The following is a 19,624-nucleotide window of genomic DNA, read 5'->3' on the forward strand; positions in this document are numbered from 1 at the left end:
AAAGGCCGACTCTTTTTGAGTTGTCTGTCAGTCGCTCCTCACAATCTCCATTTGTCAATATGACTGAGCATTGATCCCTTCGTAAGCGAGACAGTTGCGTGAACTTTGCATGTTACAACTTCCCAATCGTACTTCAACGAAGCAGCATTTATATATTGCAGGGGTGTCCAAACTTTTTGCCAAGGGGGCCAGATTTTATGTGGTAAAATGTCGGGGGGCCGACCTTGGCTGACATTCTTTACATTGAACAACAATATTGTTCAACAAATTTTAGTAAGCCAGTCTGTTTCACATTTCCATTTTTATTTTAATTTCAACAATCTTAAGAATTTCTTTTGGTTCATTTGAAACAGGTATATCACATGCAACTGCTTATTCACTTGACTTTTTCTTAAACAGAAGTCTCCCGAGTGCAAATTGATTGATTTAAAACATAAAATGTCATCACCATGACTTTTCAATAGTCACAAAACCTTTGACTCGAACAACGGGGAAATGAACAAGCAATACACATATCCACAACTGCAAGGATCATTTGAAATATGACATATCAGTCAATATAAACACAGTGATGTCTTGTTAACTCGTGAGTGATGCCCTCTAGTGTCTAAATGCTATTACTCATTTAGTGAATGCTATTACTCATTTAGCCACTAGAGGGAAGAAGTACTCTATGAAACATCACTCACCAGTCTACGAGACCTCAGTCAATGCAACACGTGTTCCATTGCGCCCAACCTGCGGGCCAGACGGCACTGATTTTATGATAGGGGCCGAGGGCCGGATGAAATTCGACCGCGGGCCGGATTTGGCCCCCGGGCCGGACTTTGGACATGCCTGATATATTGTATTCGGAACAATGACTTTCTTTTGCATTTTCCGCTGACGACAGCATTCATGTGTTTACGATGCCGTACAATATGGGTGGTAGAAAATGGATTTTGATCCCCCGGGGGCATACCAAGTGGTGCGTGCTTAGCATGTTGACGTGCACTCTTTTCCTTCACTCCTGGACTCTCTCGGCGCTGGTTCTGTCAAAACGCTGACTGATGTTATTGGCACCTCCTTTTCTGAATCAGAAGAATCACAGGAGCAATTGGAATGAGTCTGATAAATATTTGAACATGGCTGCGGTCAGTGCAACCCCAAGCACCTGATATCCTGCTTTCTATTTTTCCTTTGGGAGCTAATAAAAAGCATTGGCTGTCAATTCGCATCACATGGATTCTTTTTTTTTTTTTAATCTCAATAAATTGGTGCCATCAGTGCATATACATTGAGGCCTCTCAAGTCGGAGGCCCACTGTTGGCTTACAAGATTGAAATTGATCCACATTTTCACACAATCACACTATGGCTCATTTTCTAAAAACACATTTAAAATCTCCCTAATGTGGGAAAATGTGCCGTGGTCCGATGAAACCGCGATTGAAATCATCGGCCATCATTCCAAAAAGTATGTTTTGGCACAAACACCAAAAGAACACTATACTTACAATGAAGCACAGTGGTGGCAGCATGTTTTTGTTTCAATGAAGTTGTACAGGTTATATGTTACCGAAAAAATTATTTATCATGGTCTCATTTTTCTTTTCCATTTGAACACGGGTGTGTAGACTTTTCATAGCCACGGTATCACTCTTTCTTTGAAGTTCATACACAGATAGTAAATGTGGTTAACTTATTGTTACACTTGTATAAAATGTTATTGGAAAAGACACCTGTTAGGTTATGAAATGATTTTTATTTCTATGTTTGAATAGGAACTTCTGCTTTATAATCCAGAAAAATCTGATCTTTGCCATTATCCTGCAACAACTTGTATTCAACTTTTGAAGTTCCACTGGTAGTCTTGCACACTGACCTTTTATTCAAATTGGCTTCTCAAAATCTTGACTTTGGTGACATCTTGCTGTTACTGCACATTTGAGTCCAAATGGCACAATAAATCTCAAGACTTTTGACAACTGCATTATATCACTTGTCCCACTTGAAATGCGCAGTCATCAGGAAACTACCGCAAAGAGTTTTAGATTATAATTCTGCGGGTTGGTCCAGGTGCTTCAGCATTTTGTGCCTGTTACATCTCCACTGCTCCCCTTATTTTTGTCATAGTCTCTTACAGCAGGTAATGATCACTTAGAGGACCAAAAGTGACTGACACCTCCACTTTTCCCTTGATATCTTTGGGCCGCTTGCCAATAAGGTCCAATTTCAGTGATTATGCCAAATTGATGTACTTCCCTCTTCGGTATTCTGAATTTGAGCCAGTCCCGTAATATCTTCTCCGAAGGCGGGGGAGGAGGATATGAGAAAAGACAATACAGGCGTTTGAATATTCAGGACAGCAAGGCATATTTTTAGCATGGCTGCAGCCTTTAAATCACATCTGAGGTATGGCGCCTGTCTATTTGCCACAGAGAATAAACAAATTATAAATAAAACCGTGTTCAAGCGATGAAGGAGAAAGAGTGAGGCTGTGCAGCTTCCATATTGCCTACAAGGCAATTTAAGTTAATTAAATGTCAACAGGCCACTGGAAACTGTCACGGCAAGATTGGCGAAGTAAGGCGGTGGGATTATGGTCATGAACTGTAGACGGGGTGCTCTTTTTGTGACCTGGAGTGGAATTAATGCACTGCTGGGTTTTTAATCAGTTATTGTTTACACCTAAATATACAGTGAATAATCCCGACATTTTGTTCAATGACACGCGAGCACAGAGACATTACACATGGGTAAAAAAATAAAATTATAAAATATATCAACACAAACAAACCATGCTTCTGGTATTCATAGTGATGTGCCTGTGTTACATGAACAGTAATTTAGTAGTTAAATTATTCGACACAAATAAGCCACCATCATGTGAGGCTCATCAATAGCATTAGCTAGCATACTAGCCTGAGTGACACGCTAGCACAAACTGACATGACATCACCCATGGATAAAAAATATATATATTTACTGTATGTATACAATATTTAAACACAAATAAATCTTTTAAACAAACCGTATTTCGTCAATAAACGTACCTTTATGCATTTAGATGGACTAATTTATGTTAAGGGAATACGAGCTAATTTTCAAGGCCAAGTAGACGACACTGGCTATTAGTTGCTGCCTCTGGAAAGAAGTAGAAACATCCCGGTACTACTTTAGTTTGATCTTTGACACTGCTATGCTATCAAAATAGAGCATATTTCAAACGCAAATGAAAAATCACTTTCAAAAAAATTAAAGCGAACAACAACGCTTAGATGAATTTACCGTAGATGGCGCCAAAGTAATACTTTGCTTTGGATCGAGAACGAAAACAGCAAATACACAAATTCCTTCGCAAACGGTGAAGGTTAGCTGCTGACCTGCGAATATGTGGGAGTTCACTGTTAATCATTTATCCCGACGGCCTGGTGTTCAAGTGGTTCGCGCGTCTTACGCACACTTCTGAGTTCCTGGATTTGAATCTCTTCCCCGAGTTTGCGTGTTCTCTCTCTCATGTTGGGTTTGACCCGTTTACTCTGACATCCTCCCACGTTACAAAAACATTAATTTAAGACTTCGAATGTCTATTTGTGTGAGCGGACGACTCAATTATCACAACAATTTCGTATTCCATTGGTACAATACAATACAATACATGCTGATTTATATAGCGCTTTCACAACAGCGGCAGCTGTAACAAAGCGCTTCACAAAATAGTTAACATAAAGTAAAATAATAAACACGACACATAACATAAAACACGGACAGTCGTGCAGTCCTAACCACTTTTCCATCACACGCTTTGTTGTTTGAAGCGGTTTGAGATGAAAGAGGAGAGAATCAAAGTGTCCTTTAACCAGTGGATCAGAGACGTCATGCTCAAAATGTGCACACGTCGGCTACAAGCTAAGTTTCAAAGTCAACAAGAAGCTGTAGCATCCATTGACGAAAAAAGAGATTGGGTCACTTCTCCTGTCCCATGGAAATCCATTTCAATTCCAAGCTGCGACTCACGGTTCCAAGTATCTGACAATTGCGAGTCCCACTCTTTGTGTTCTTCACATCGTCCCCGTGATTGTTGACCGTCTCGTAAGCAGTCCAAGGTCCGGCTTCTTCTGTCAATTTGAATTTGAAAAAAAAAATGTCGACGAAGGGATGCAACCCAATTGTTTCATTCCCATTTGAAGCCTGTCCCAACACCAAGCACTTTTCTTTTTTCCATCCAAGGCAGTGTGCTACTACTCTCGTCTCACCCTCCCACACGCGGACGCAGACAAACACGCAGCACGGTCTTTGAGCCGGTTCGAACAAAGCGTGACATCGTAGCAATTATTATTAGATGGGAGTTTATTTTGGAGTCCGATTTCAAGTTGGAGTGCAACTGCGTGGATGCTCACGCTGCTCCGCGCAAACACCGGTAAACTCTCTGCCTTTTTCTGCTGCGACATACTGTATGTCTCGTCTGACAGGTGATTTCATTAGAAACCACCTAGCCTGCATACATTATTGATCGGATTCATCGTCAATTCACTGCACGACATCATGCGATCAGAGGTGATTTCACAGCTGTGCATTCGGGTGGGATGGAGTCCCGGGGAATGGGAGTGCCTGTGGGTTTCAGCTTGTCAGCTCGCCATTAATTCCTTGTTCTTGAAAGCGCACAGACACGTGAGTGAGCGTTTCCTGCCCTGGAAGCTGTATCCATGGCGACAGAGCCAATTGGTTGCAACCGCTGGGGATCAGCCTTGGGGAATGCTGCATTTCTTATTGTCGTCCTCCCACACTTCAGGTCGTCGGCGACAATGGCACCGCCGCTCTCTCGTCTCCTCCCCCCTTTTTTTTCCCATCTTGTCAGCGCCACGTTCCTTTAATTACTCCCTCCGTGTTCGTTAGCGACAATGAGCCGTACCGCATTACGGAATTCGCATTTATCGGAGCGAAAGCCTCGACATCATCATCACAGCTTAAGCGGTCATTCGTCGCACCGGGGTCATTAAAACGGGTTCTGTCTCCTTCCCTTTAGATTTCTGTTGTTAATGACAGAAAACGGGGTGACTGATTTAACAACTTGAGGAAAGAAAAAAAATATTTACACATTTCAACCCATTATTTGGTTTTATATATAGTGGGAAAATGCCCTCCTCCTCCCATGTATTTCAGGGATAGGTACAGGGTGGCCCACTTAAAAGTAGCCCGGATTTTTTTTTAAATTAAAATATTTTTTAAATTTTTTTCAAAACATGTATTTAATTACGTGAATGTTACAAGTGACCCAAGTCTTTCCAAAACCTGTTTTTATTACTTACAGGTTACAAGGTTACAGGTTACCCGGAGAAGGTAGGAGCACTACTGTTCGTGTATAATCTAAAACAAACAAAAATTGGCTCAGCGCCAACGTGTATAACCGGAGCAGTTTTGGAACACTTCCAGCATCTCTTGTAACCTGTAAGTAATAAAAACAGGTTTTGGAAAGACTTGGGTCACTTGTAACATTCACGTAATTAAATACATGTTTTGAAAAAAATTAAAAAAATATTTTAATTTAAAAAAAAATCCGGGCTACTTTTAAGTGGGCCACCCTGTATAATCATCAATTTCTTAATCAGTAAAATTATTGTTTATTTTTATGTCATCAATCAGCAAAATGGAGCGTTCAACCCGGCTGCATTCATCAACTTGGCTGTTGATTCACTCTGAGCTGTAATTTGTGGTCTAAATACGAAGAGTGTGACATCATCTTTGGGCAATGGAGCCGCCGCTCTTTGGATGCCACTCCTCCAGGAAGCGGTATTCTGCCGAGTACTCCACTGGCGTTGAAACAAAAGTGCGATCTGCAAATCATCTTGTGGGTGCTGGAGCCTATTCCAGCTGTCTTCGGGCAGTAGGCGGGGGACACCCTGAATCGGTTGCCAGCCAATCGCAGGGCACACAGAGACGAACAACCATCCACGCTCACACTCACCTCGGGACAATTTAGAGTGTTCAATCAGCCTTCCACGCATGTTTTTGGAATGTGGGAGGAAACCGAAGCACCCGGAGAAAACCCACGCAGTCCCGGGGAGAACATGCAAACTCCACACAGGGAGGCCGGAGCTGGAATCGAACCCGGTACCTCTGCACTGTGAAGCCGACGTGCTAACCACTGGACTACCGGGCCGCCTTCATCTTTTTATAGTTTTTAAATTTCCTCATAAATGTGCACTCGGGCGGCAATGGTGGGCGACTGGTTAAGCACATCCGCCTCGCACTGGAATAGGTCCTGGGTTTGATTCTGGCTGTGGCCTTCCTGTGTGGAGTTTGCTGTTCTCCCTGTGCCCATGTGGGTTTTCTCCGGGTACTCCGCTTTCCTCCCACATTCCAAAAACATGCATAGCAGGTCAATGGCTCACTCTAAATTGTCCCTAATTGAGTGTGAGCGTAGATGTTTGTTCGTCTCTGTGTGCCCTGCGATTGGCTGGCAACTAGTTCAGGGTGCACCTCGCCTATTGCTTCAAGGCAGCTGGGATCGGTTCCAGCACATCCGCGACACTCGTGAGGATAAAGGGGTTCAGGTAATGGATGGATGGATGGATGGATATAAACTCTTACTACAAGTGTTGAAAATGAAAATGTTCTGAATAACAATGATACCTTTTGCGCTTGCGCCCCTCCTCTCTGCCAAATTGGGCTGTTTCGGATCCAAAACGGTTGTAGGAAACCACCTTTGTGTCAGTATGTGTACTCGGAAACAATGTGACATGAGTGCTCACCAAATCAAAGCTTCGTGAACTGCTTTCGAAGACCATCGCACTTGGCTTTCGAACGTGAATATGAACATTTCAGATAAGATGCGACTGATCTCCCGACAGGGTGCAGGTGGAGTTCTACGTGAACGAAAACACCTTCAAGGAGAGGCTGAAGCTTTTCTTCATCAAAAACCAAAGGTCAAGTAAGTAGAGCAGCCAACGCAATATCCGGCGAAGCAAATGGTTGAGGGCTCACAGTGCATATTTGCTCGATGATGAAGCATCTAATCTCTGTCTCACTTGGGCTTTTTGATGATTACATTAGGCCTCATATTGCGGCTATAATTTGTTATTGAGAGGAATGGCGGCAAATTGTTCTAATGAGGAAATGCAACAAACAAAGGATCAAAACATCTCTCACACCGGTTGTCCTTCGGTAAAGCTCTCAGGATCCGTTCCATTAAAGGAGCCCTACCACAAAAGGCGACAGAATTTAATGAAAATGTCAACGTTTGCTGCGGGGCCACCTTGTTAGCGATCGATGCTCAGCCGCTACCAAATCATTTTAAAACTCATTCAATGCCGAGGACGTTTTTTTCACGTTTTTCAAGAATCCAGGCACTCAATCCCAGGTATGTTTTTTTTTGTTTTAATTAACATGGTAAGGTAGAGAAGGTTCTGAAAATGGCTGGCACGGAATAAGTAAACATCGACGCCAGCCTTGCCTCAGCAATCGGGCAACACAGGTGGCACCACCATCTGGTCGATAAAAGCCACTGCAGCCCACTTTCTGATTAATCGTCATCAATCACTGAATTTGTTTCACACTGAAAGCCCCGAAGTTATGTCGTGCTATTCTTTTAGCATTTAAAAGCTAATCTCCTCATGGAAATTAGCGGTGACGGAATGCGAGAGCAGTGGGAAGTTTTATTATCCACACCTCACCACAAAATAACAACGCTGAGCCCATAAATGTGGAAATGTAGTGGACGCGTGCTTAAAGCGCGGACCTACGTTGAGCACGGTCAAGTGTTTTTTGCGTTTCCACAGGCTTGAGGATCCGCCTGTTCAACTTCTCCCTGAAGATCCTCACCTGCGTCCTCTACACAGTGAGAGTCAGCCTGGATGACCCCAAGGAGACTCATGAAAACCCATGGTGAGGGTCACCTAAGTTCATTCGTCACCTCTTTGTACTGATGGATTTGACTGGACAAAAGGGACATTTTGTAATGATCAAGCAGCTGAATTAAAGAAGCGCACATTAAATCATGGTCATATTTGATGTGAGTCATGTATTCATGTTTTGTTTTTTGTTTTTCTCAGTCACAGTGCAATCATTCGAAACGCCAGCTGGCCAAATTCGGCAGCAGAGTCACCAGAAATCAACTGGTACGTTCACCCTTCTATTGCAACATACAGTGGTACCTTGACTTTCGAGTTTTAATTCATTCTATTTCACAAATCAACTAAATAAATACAAATCCTATTAATTCTTTGCGGTTTGTTTTATTTTATTATTTTTTTGTAACAAGAAAGACGCAAAACATGATGTCGATAATGCATCATGAGTTCATGCATTAATTCAGTGAGCCACCAGGGGGCAGTTTAATACATACAGAAACCTGACTTTCACTGACCTCTATCCGCTTTTTGTTTTGGCTTTTCCGCCAAGTTTCCCCACTTTGAGGAACTTCTTTGGTTTTTCATACACAACTTAGAAATTATTTAACACCCTTGGTTGGCCTTGATCTACTCTTTAACGCCTCATTATAATGTGTAGATGTGCAACGCATGAACAGACTTGCCAGGCACACATCACTCACATTGATTTTGATTTCAAGCTTTAATTCATTGAACATCATTCACTTCCTCACTTTCGTTATTCGCATGGTTTAAAAAAGAAAGAAAAAGATAACTGCACAAAAAAACTGAAAATGCATTCATTTCAGGAGCAGACGTGTTCTGGCATGACGTAAATAAAGATAATTGTTTAAAAAGGCGGCACGATAAAGCATCTTTTCGTTGGTTGTTTGGCTACTTATTTCAACTTTACATGCTGACTCCCTTTAATGTTGAAAATGTCATCAAGTGCTTGTCATCGCTCAACATTAAGATGCACTGCATGTATAGTATCTCGCACTAATGGACTTGTACTTTTTAAAAGGAAGTTGATTTTATGGGTGACGAGACCTGATCCATTGTGGGCAATACAGGTGAGTGTATACATTTTTTTTCATGTAATTTAAATTTTACATAAAAAAAACATCCTTTTTCGGTTCACTGAAGATTCTAAATGGCCCATAAGTTTGACTGTGAGCATAAATGTTTGTTTGTCTGAATGTGCTCTGCGATTGGCTGGCGATAAACCAGCTGGGATCGGCTCCAGCTCACCTCTAACCCTAATGAGGACAAGCACTTAAGTAAATGGATGGATTATTTTATCATATTCAATTTTGATCTTCCAGCTCCGGCCTCCCTGTGTGGAGTTTGCATGTTCTCCCCGGGCCTGTGTGGGTTTTCTCCGGGTGCTCCGGTTTCCTCCCACATTCCAAAAATATGCATGGCAGGCTGATTGAACACTCTATATTGTCCCTAGGTGTGTGTGTGAGTGCGAATGGTTGTTCGTCTCTGTGTGCCCTGCGATTGGCTGGCAACCGATTCAGGGTGTCCCCCGCCTACTGCCCGGAGACAGCTGGGATAGTCTCCAGCACCCCCCGCGACCCTAGTGAGGATCAAGCGGCTCGGAAGATGAATGAATGAATGAATTTTGATCTTCTCTGACTTGTATTTGTGTTACGTGGCTTTTACATACACACACACACACACACACACACACACACACACACACACACACACACACACACACACACACACACACACACACAGTCCACAAACAGATTCCCTGCTGCCTTCGCCCCGAATCGCGTAAACAATAAATCACGTTCTGTTACACAACCTTGATTAAACAAAAGGCAAAGAGTAGTTATTGCCCTGTGAAGGCTAAACAGCACAGCACCTTTCTTTAATTCCAAAGTTTCACTGAACTCTTCTTCTGTTGCACTTCAGGTGACAGTGGCTTTAATCAGTTTCTTGGAGACCATGCTGATAACATATCTCAGCTACAAGGTAAAAAAAAAAAAAAGTTTGCGGCTTCCAAACGTGTCTTGATGCCTGCCCCCAACTTTGTTAAGCCGTTTATGGCAGCTACAATTAAAGACCTCACAACAAGAATGAATGACATCATGTCAGATTCAAATGTGGCCATGACAAGTTCATTCACTGACTTCTGATCTTCACTTGTGCACACTGAGCACAGTGGGGCCTTGACTTATGAGTTTAATTCATTTTGTGACCAGACTCCCAATTCAAGACACTTGCATCTAAATGCATCTAAAATTCTCTTTCTCCAGTGAAACAGAATACTCAAAAATAAGGGTCGCAACAGCCCAGTAAGCTGCAGTAAATTGGTTTTAAGCGATGGTTAAAGAATAGATATTCCTGTGTGAATTTTATTGTTGTAGAAATTTATTGTATTGTATGTCTACATGTGTTGCTGTGCCGTTTGTGTTTACATAGCCATTTCCCTAGGGATTATACCACAGTACTGTTGTGGCATTGTGCATCGCGGTAGCATTAATCTAGCGTACCTCTGTAAGGCAAAGAGATGTGGCTTGGTTCAATATGCAGCGTGTAATTTTCTTAATTTTATGTTTAGTTTGACAGAAAATGTAAAACAGCTTGAAGCAAGCCTTGGCCCTTTTTGAAGAATTGTTCACTTCCTCCCAAACTGCTGCTTATTCATTAGATTGCCGCAACCGTCTCGTGCTTGTTACTCAAATTTTAATTCGCTAGCAAAGACAAAGCTTAAATTGTCTAGCCTAAGTCAGACCAGCACAGTATTTGAGTCATTGTGGACTTCAGTATTTTTGTAATCATCGTCATTATTATGGATCTTCAGTAATTTGGTGTAGATCGTTTGTATTTGTAATTACACAGAAAAATAATCGGGGTGAAATAGCCGAAGTTGAAACCGTTTTTATGTTATTATTTTTTATAACTCTCGCACCACATTTATTTACTGATCATCAATTTGCTCCGCAGGGCAACATTTGGGAGCAGCTATTCCAGATATCCTTCATATTGGAGATGATCAATACAGTGCCATTTATTATCACAGTAAGTCATGAGCGCGGGCCTTTCTTTCGTCTTTAAATCTGTTTGGTATCTCATGGTTGTGTTCGATCGGTGGAAGAAAACACCCCCCGCCATTTACTGACTTACCTTGTGCCTGTGCTTTTTCCAGATCTTCTGGCCTCCTTTGCGAAACATATTTGTTCCTGTTTTTCTTAACTGCTGGCTAGCCAAAGGAGCGCTGGAAAACATGATCGTAAGTATCCGTTTGAGATATGGGGGGCTAAATCCTTCTTTCATCCTGAATTTTGAGCATCCATCCAGCCGGGTCGCGGGGGCAACAGCTTTAGCAGGGAAGCCCAGACTTCCCTCTCCCTAGCTACTTCTTCCAGCTCTCCCCGGGGGATCCCGAGTCGTTCCCAGGCAAGCTGGGTGACATAGTCTCTCCAGCGTGTCCTGGGTCTTCCCCGGGTTCTCCTCCCGGTGGGACATGACCGGAACACCTCACCGGGGAGGCGCTCAGGAGGCATCCGAATCAGATGCCCAAGCCACCTCATCTGGCTCCTCTCGATGTGGAGGAGAAGCGGCTCGACTCTGAGCCCCTCCCGGATGACTGAGCTTCTCACCTTATCTCTAAGGGAGAGCCCGGACTCATTTCGGCCGCTTGTATCCGGGATCTCGTTCTTTCGGTCACGACCCATAGCTCGTGACCATAGGTGAGGGTTGGGACGTAGATCGACCGGTAAATTGAGAGCTTCGCCCTTTGGCTCAGCTCCTTCTTCACCACGACAGACCGATACAACGTCCGCAATTCAAAAAAAAATTTGAGCATGTTTCCTAAAATGACCCAACATACACAAAAATCCAAATGTTTTAAAACATACAAGTACTACAAAGGTTGAGGCTTTTCCGAGTCCAGTTTGACCCGTGTGTAAGAGAATCTCAAAACCGTGAAAGAGTAAAACAAAAGTTATGACGGTAGACACCAAAACATAGACCCGTCCAGGGTCATCCAGGGGTCACAGGTTTGGTCAGATGACTGCAGCAACCTGAGCACTTTGGCACTGCGATGTCATTTTGGGTCGATGGCAAGTGGCAGTACAAGACAAAATGGCCGCCTCCTCTCAGTGAATTGATTATCATGGCTGCACCTAAAATATGTATTAATTTGTTGCGTTTATTATTTTACTCCAGCACCCCCCGCGACCCTAGTGAGGATCAGGCGGTTAGGAAGATGAATGAATGAATATTATTTTACTTTGTTAACTGTTTTGTTAAGCGCTTTGTTACAGCTGCCGCTGTTGTGAAAGCGCTACATAAATCAGCATGTATTGTATTGTTGAAGATAAGGTGTTGCAAAATCTTAACATTCACCCTTGCTGGTACCACATTCAGGATGTAAGGTAGGTAAAAAGTGGCATGAGATTCTGAGGAAGCGCTTCCAGCCAGCTGGTGTAAACTGCTGCCAAGCAGAAAAAGGCCATGCCGAACAGGTGGCGAGATTTTCAAGCATGCTAACATGGAACAACTGTTAACAACCACCGTTGATGTAACGGGGGGGGGGGGGGGAGTCAAGATGAGCGGTGAAAATTTGCTTCTTGTGTCGTGTCCTCAGAATGACTTCCACCGTGCCATACAAAGGACACACTCGGCCATGTTCAACCAGGTGTTCATCCTCTTCTGCACTTTACTGTGTCTGGTTTTCACCGGGTGAGTGCATATAAATATATTGACGCACCAAACATAATAGAAAACTCACTGTGCTATTTTGTTACATTGCCGGTAAAATAACAACCCGTTTCAACGTCTGACATTTATTATCTTGACGTCTGGCATTTGACTTTTTTTTTTTTCAGGGCTAAATCTTTAAATCACGCTAATGGAGCTAAATAGATATAGCCATCCATCGTTTTGCATTAATTTAGCAGCGGGTAGTTTCGAAACAGAAGTCCTCATTCTTTGCCACAATTGGTTTTTACATCGGTAAATATCTTACCTCTCAATAAGAATACAAAAATACTAAATATGTTCTGGGCGGCCCGGTAGTCCAGTGGTTAGCACGTTGGCTTCACAGTGCAGAGGTACCGGGTTCGATTCCAGCTCCGGCCTCCCTGTGTGGAGTTTGCATGTTCTCCCCGGGCCTGCGTGGGTCTTCTCCGGGTGCTCCGGTCTCCTCCCACATTCCAAAAATATGCAAGGCACACTGATTGAACACTCTAAATTGTCCCAAGGTGTGAGTGTGAGTGCTAATGGTTGTTCGTCTCTGTGTGCCCTGCAATTGGCTGGCAACCGATTCAGGGTGTCCCCCGCCTACTGCCCGAAGACAGCTGGGATAGGCTCCAGCACCCCCCGCGACCCTCGTGAGGATCAAGCGTTACGGAAAATGAATGAATATTTAGTGAGTCTTAGGGCGGCCCGGTAGTCCAGTGGTTAGCACGTCGGCTTCACAGTGCAGAGGTACCGGGTTCGATTCCAGCTCCGGCTTCCCTGTGTGGAGTTTGCATGTTCTCCCCGGGCCTGCGTGGGTTTTCTCCGGGTGCTCCGGTTCCCTCCCACATTCCAAAAACATGCGTGGCAGGCTGATTGAACACTCTAAATTGTCCCGAGGTGTGAGTGTGAGTGCGGATGGTTGTTCGTCTGTGTGTGCCCTGCGATTGGCTGGCAACCGATTCAGGGTGTCCCCCGCCTACTGCCCGGAGACAGCTGGGATAGGCTCCAGCACCACCCGTGACCCTAGTGAGGATCAAGCGGTTAGGAAGATGAATGAATGAATGAGTAAATATGTTCTTTGAAATGCAACCAGTCAAGCGGTATGAATCATATTTTTGTTGTTGCTTTTAATTCTTTACCTTAGTTTTGGTATTGCTGCAATCTATTTTCCTTTGTAGGGACACTCTAGCCGCCAATTTAGACTTAAAAAAAAAATCTGCTGTGGTGTTCACCCATCGCACACCTTAAATCACCAAAAATCGTATTAATACAAGCGGTCAATTTGTAAATGGCGTCGCGACTTCAATCCTGCAGACTTTGATTTTGATTACAGAAGCAACTTCCTTCAGCTCTTTTTTTTTTTTAGAACACATTTGTGATGTTTCCTTTTGTCTTCAGCGCTTGTGGCATCCAGCACCTAGAGAGAGCCGGAAAGCACTTGACCCTGTTTGACTCCTTTTACTTCTGCATCGTGACCTTCTCCACCGTGGGCTACGGAGACGTGACGCCTCAGATCTGGCCCTCACAACTACTGGTAGTCATCCTCATCTGCGTGGCCCTGGTGGTGCTCCCGTTGCAGGTAGCAAGTCAACACCGGTGTCTCGAGGGGCTTCGGTGCTTCTTCGTTCTTTTTCGTGGCTTTCGGCCTTAAAATCGTATTTTCGTTTGTCAGTTTGAAGAGCTTGCGTACCTTTGGATGGAGAGCCAGAAATTAGGCGGAAACTACAGTCGCCACCGAGCACAGACGGAGAAGCATGTGGTGTTGTGCGTCAGCTCGCTGAAGATAGACCTGCTGATGGATTTCCTCAATGAGTTCTATGCTCATCCCAGGTTGCAGGTACACTTTAGAGAGAGCGAATCGCGGGCTTTGTCTTTTCGCATATTGCTCGATGATTGTTTACTCTTTTTATAGCATCATGACTTTTCCTCTGTCTTGCAGGATTATTACGTGGTGATCCTGTGTCCCACCGATATAGACATTCAGGTTCGCCGCATTCTCCAGATACCGCTGTGGTCCCAGAGGGTCATCTACCTTCAAGGATCCGCCCTCAAAGACCAGGACCTGATGAGGGCCAAGTGAGTCTTGCAAGGATGCCGCGTTAGCCACCGCTGACATGTAACTTTTCATCTTCCGAGCCGCTTGATCCTCACTAGGGTCGCGGGGGGTGCTGGAGCCTATCCCAGCTGTCTCCGGGCAGTAGGCGGGGGACACCCTGAATCGGTTGCCAGCCAATCGCAGGGCACACAGAGACGAACAACCATCCACGCTCACACTCACACCTAGGGACAATTTAGAGTGTTCAATCAGCCTGCCATGCATATTTTTGGAATGTGGGAGGAAACCGGAGCACCCGGAGAAAACCCACGCAGGCCCGGGGAGAACATGCAAACTCCACACAAGGAGGCCGGAGCTGGAATCGAACCCGATACCTCTGCACTGTGAAGCCGACATGCTAACCACTGGACTACCGTAACTTGTCTTTGAAAATATAAAATTCTCTGCGGATGAAAAATATCTATAATTGATCGACTGATTGATTGATTTGATCAGTTTCAATTTTTAAAAAAACAGTTCATACAGAGTTCTTTTCAGGGAGACAAGTCAATCAAAAAGTTGTCAGGTCCATCTTATTTTAAGCTACATCGTATCAAGCCTGTGCCCCCTTTTTTATAGAACAAAACCTGCAACCGTTTAAAATCAGAAACTCTAAATAATGTTACAGTAGTCCTCATGTTTTTTTTTTTCGGAGTTCATGTATATACGCTTACGCATGTGTAATACTGCCCCCTGTTGGTCAAGGCACACACACCAGCAGGAGTCCACAATCGTTGAATGACATCATCATGCAAAAACTGTTTGATTGTTTTCATTTTATGTAATTATGTGGTTACCGTGGTGTATATTTTTTTTATAAATTGCAATACCGTCACGTGCCATACAAAATGCGAGTTTTAGCGACGGTTTGAACAGATAAATAGCATTTCTATTCATTTTAATACGGAAAGATATGAGATGCAAAAGCATTTTGAGTTGCAAGCGTGATCAGGGGACTAATTAAACTGTTGAACCAAGGCACCACTGGAATCTCATTTTAGGGATATAGGAATTAGTTGATTTTAATGATTGTCAACCATCTTCATCTGTTTCAGAATGGACGATGCCGAGGCTTGTTTCATCCTCAGCAGCAGGAACGAGGGCGACCGAACTGCTGCGGTAAGTCACAAAACCATTTGTCAATCTCAAACTGTGACATCACACAATGGAGCAATTTATTCATTCATTCATTCATTTTCCGTACCGCTTGATCCTCACGAGGGTCGCGGGGGGGTGCTGGAGCCTATCCCAGCTGTCTCCGGGCAGTAGGCGGGGGACACCCTGAATCGGTTGCCAGCCAATCACAGGGCACACGGAGACGAACTACCATCCGCGCTCACACTCACACCTAGGGACAATTTAGAGTGATCAATCAGCCTGCCACGCATGTTTTTGGAATGTGGGAGGAAACCGGAGCACCCGGAGAAAACCCACGCAGGCCCGGGGAGAACATGCAAACTCCACACAGGGAGGCCGGAGCTGGAATCGAACCCGGTACCTCTGCACTGTGAAGCCGACGTGCTAACCACTGGACTACCGGGCCTACTGGAGCAATTTATTGATTTTATTTTTATTTTTTTGTACCTCGACACACTGTCAAAAAGTGTCTTTGCACCTCAGAGGAAAACACGGCTCGGTGCAGGATATTGGATTATTTATGATTGTTTTCTGTTGAACTCACTTGGGTGCCTCTCCTCCACAGGACCATCAGACTATTTTGAGGGCTTGGGCCGCAAAGGACTTTGCTCCTAACTGTCCGCTCTACGTACAGATTCTCAAGCCGGAAAACAAATTTCATGTTAAATTTGCCGGTAAGTACCTACAGATTTCCTTTTTGGAAAAAAAAAAAAATCCTATGGGCACCTTAAGAAAATAATCAATCCATAGTGGAGTGGGACATTTCTGGTACGTTTTCTGGCACGTTTTCAGGACTTTTCGATGGAAGTCAAACTGGGGAACTTTAGAAAGGCATCATTTTGAAATATATTGTACTAAAAAAAAAAGTCATCTGCAAAGAGAGCAAAGTAAAAAGAAGAATGGCTTGCTCGTCCCTTTACATTCATTCATTCATTCATCTTCCTAACCGCTTGATCCTCACTAGGGTCGCGGGGGGTGCTGGAGCCTATCCCAGCTGTCTCCGGGCAGTAGGCGGGGGACACCCTGAATCGGTTGCCAGCCAATCACAGGGCACACAGAGATGAACAACCATTCGCACTCACACTCACACCTAGGGACAATTTAGAGCGTTCAATCAGCCTGCCATGCATATTTTTTGGAATGTGGGAGGAAACCGGAGCACCCGGAGAAAACCCACGCAGACCCGGGGAGAACATGCAAACTCCACACAGGGAGGCCGGAGCTGGAATCGAACCCGGTACCTCTGCACTGTGAAGCCCGCGTGCTAACCACTGGACTACCGGGCCGCCCCCCTTTACATTTTTAACTCAATTATTGTTGAAATGACAAGGCTATCCAATTATTTCCCTACCGTCTGCATTTCCAGATCACGTCGTATGCGAAGAGGAGTTCAAGTACGCCATGCTTGCACTGAACTGCGTGTGTCCGGCCATGTCCACCTTAGTGACGCTCCTCGTTCACACCTCCAGAGGACAGTAAGTGCGCAAACTCTTCTGAGACTCCATCTCCGTTCGATTCCACTCGTCGATATTTGTGTTAGGGTGTTATGCTGTAGCCGAGCCAGTTCGCTGGGATTTGACTTCTTGGTTCAGTAGGCCCATTCGTTATAGCGACATCCATTCTCGATCAATGACAGCTATTCATTACAGCGGCAGGAATGCTTGTACATCAGGGGTGTCCAAACTTTTTGCCAAAGGGGCCAGATTTTATGTGGTAAAATGTCGGGGGGCCGACCTTGGCTGACATTCTTTACATTGAACAACAATATTGTTCAACAAATTTTAGTAAGCCAGTCTGTTTCACATTTCCATTTTTAATTTCAACAATCTTGAGAATTTCTTTTGGTTCATTTGAAACAGGTATATCACATGCAACTGCTTATTCACTTGACTTTTTCTTAAACAGAAGTCTCCTGAGTGCAAATTGATTGATTTGAAACATAAAATGCAATACACATATCCACAAGTGCAAGGATCATTTGAAATATGACATATCAGTCAATATAAACACGGAGTGATGTCTTGTTAACTCGTGAGTGATGCCCTCTAGTGTCTAAATGCTATTACTCATTTAGTGAATGCTATTACCCATTTAGCCACTAGAGGGAAGCAGTACTCTATGAAACATCACTCACCAGTCTACGAGACCTCAGTCAATGCAACACGTGTTCCATTGCGCCCAACCTGCGGGCCAGACGGCACTGATTTTATGACAGGGGCCGAGGGCCGGATGAAATTCGACCGCGGGCCGGATTTGGCCCCCGGGCCGGACTTTGGACATGCCTGTTGTACATCCTTCAAGTTATTTACGAGACCTCAGTCAATGCAACACGTGTTCCATTGCGCCCAACCTGCGGGCCAGACGGCACTGATTTTATGACAGGGGCCGAGGGCCGGATGAAATTCGACCGCGGGCCGGATTTGGCCCCGGGGCCGGACTTTGGACATGCCTGTTGTACATCATTCAAGTTATTTTCTTCATGGTGATTTCCGATGAGAATCTCATCACGACAACTCTTCCACCGTTCATAGTCAGGTTCTAAATCCAGCTGCGTTTCACACTGAAGCCGAACCATATACTGTATCTGATCAATTACCACAGTAGAAAAAATCCATTTCACTTCTGCTGACTTGGCGATGACACGTCATTTTGACTCCACCCCACTTTAAAATCATTCCCAAATCAATCACCTGTGAAAGAGTCACCGGAGTCATCCTTCTGCCAATATTTCTTCAGGGAAGGTCAGTTGTCACCGGAGCAGTGGCAAAGGATGTACGGGCGCTGCTCGGGCAACGAGGTCTACCACATCCGGTTGTGCGACAGCAAGTTTTTCGGGGAATATGACGGCAAGAGCTTCACTTACGCCTCCTTCCATGCGCATAAGAAGTAAGCAAAACTTTCTCGGGGTCATTTTGACACTCCCATACCATCCTGCTCAGATTATACAATCGCCCCTTTACAACATCCCCGTTCGTTGCTTCGTGGTCAGTAATGTAGCTCGGTTGACTCTCGCACTGGCTCTCATTTCTTTGCACCTGCGGTCCGCCAGGTACGGCGTGTGCCTGATCGGCGTTAAGCGGGAGGACAACAAGAGCATCCTGTTGAACCCCGGCCCGCGCCACATCATGGCCGCCACCGACACCTGCTACTACATCAACATCACCAAGGAGGAGAACTCGGCCTTCATCTTCAAACAGGAGGAGAAGCACAACAAGAGCCTGTCCGTCGCCGGGCTTTACGACGCCCCCTCCAGGCTGCCCGTGCATAGCATCATTGCCAGCATGGGTGAGAGCGGCCGGCGATGATCCGTTGAAGCTTGAATGGCGTTCGGTGTAAATGCATCTCCGGCCGCATGTGCTGATGCTTTTGCTCACTTGTGCATGATTGTTTTCCATCCATCATCATCATCCATCATCTACCGCTTATCCGGGGCCGGGTCGCGGGGGCAACAGCTTTAGCAGGGAAGCCCAGACTTCCCTCTCCCTAGCTACTTCTTCCAGCTCTCCCCGGGGGATCCCGAGTCGTTCCCAGGCAAGCTGGGTGACATAGTCTCTCCAGCGTGTCCTGGGTCTTCCCCGGGTTCTCCTCCCGGTGGGACATGACCGGAACACCTCACCGGGGAGGCGCTCAGGAGGCATCCGAATCAGATGCCCAAGCCACCTCATCTGGCTCCTCTCGATGTGGAGGAGAAGCGGCTCGACTCTGAGACCCTCCCGGATGACCGAGCTTCTCACCTTATCTCTAAGGGAGCGCCCGGACACCCTGCGGAGAAAACTCATTTCAGCCGCTTGTATCCGGGATCTCGTTCTTTCGGTCACGACCCATAGCTCGTGACCATAGGT

General features: G+C 45.0%; 1 protein-coding gene across 4 annotated transcripts in view; it reads left to right on the top strand.

The window, feature by feature from the left end:
* LOC127601949 (potassium channel subfamily T member 1-like) overlaps positions 1 to 19,624 on the top strand; it is a 60,931-nt gene that overhangs the window by 21,910 nt on the left and 19,397 nt on the right. For 2 of the 4 annotated variants that reach the window (XM_052067690.1, XM_052067692.1), the window contains exons 5-20: positions 6,833 to 6,912; positions 7,760 to 7,865; positions 8,039 to 8,098; positions 8,874 to 8,922; positions 9,776 to 9,835; positions 10,811 to 10,885; positions 11,013 to 11,096; positions 12,456 to 12,550; positions 13,949 to 14,129; positions 14,223 to 14,387; positions 14,490 to 14,626; positions 15,701 to 15,764; positions 16,348 to 16,456; positions 17,149 to 17,257; positions 18,519 to 18,668; positions 18,832 to 19,067. In XM_052067690.1, the coding sequence (XP_051923650.1) occupies positions 6,833 to 6,912; positions 7,760 to 7,865; positions 8,039 to 8,098; positions 8,874 to 8,922; positions 9,776 to 9,835; positions 10,811 to 10,885; positions 11,013 to 11,096; positions 12,456 to 12,550; positions 13,949 to 14,129; positions 14,223 to 14,387; positions 14,490 to 14,626; positions 15,701 to 15,764; positions 16,348 to 16,456; positions 17,149 to 17,257; positions 18,519 to 18,668; positions 18,832 to 19,067 (1,760 nt within the window). Of the gene's footprint in view, positions 1 to 6,832; positions 6,913 to 7,759; positions 7,866 to 8,032; positions 8,099 to 8,873; positions 8,923 to 9,775; positions 9,836 to 10,810; positions 10,886 to 11,012; positions 11,097 to 12,455; positions 12,551 to 13,948; positions 14,130 to 14,222; positions 14,388 to 14,489; positions 14,627 to 15,700; positions 15,765 to 16,347; positions 16,457 to 17,148; positions 17,258 to 18,518; positions 18,669 to 18,831; positions 19,068 to 19,624 lie in introns of all 4 variants that reach the window. The other 2 variants (XM_052067691.1, XM_052067693.1) reach the window with 1 other exon arrangement.

Source organism: Hippocampus zosterae, chromosome 6 (genome assembly GCF_025434085.1).
Source record: "Hippocampus zosterae strain Florida chromosome 6, ASM2543408v3, whole genome shotgun sequence".
Lineage (NCBI taxonomy): Eukaryota > Metazoa > Chordata > Actinopteri > Syngnathiformes > Syngnathidae > Hippocampus > Hippocampus zosterae.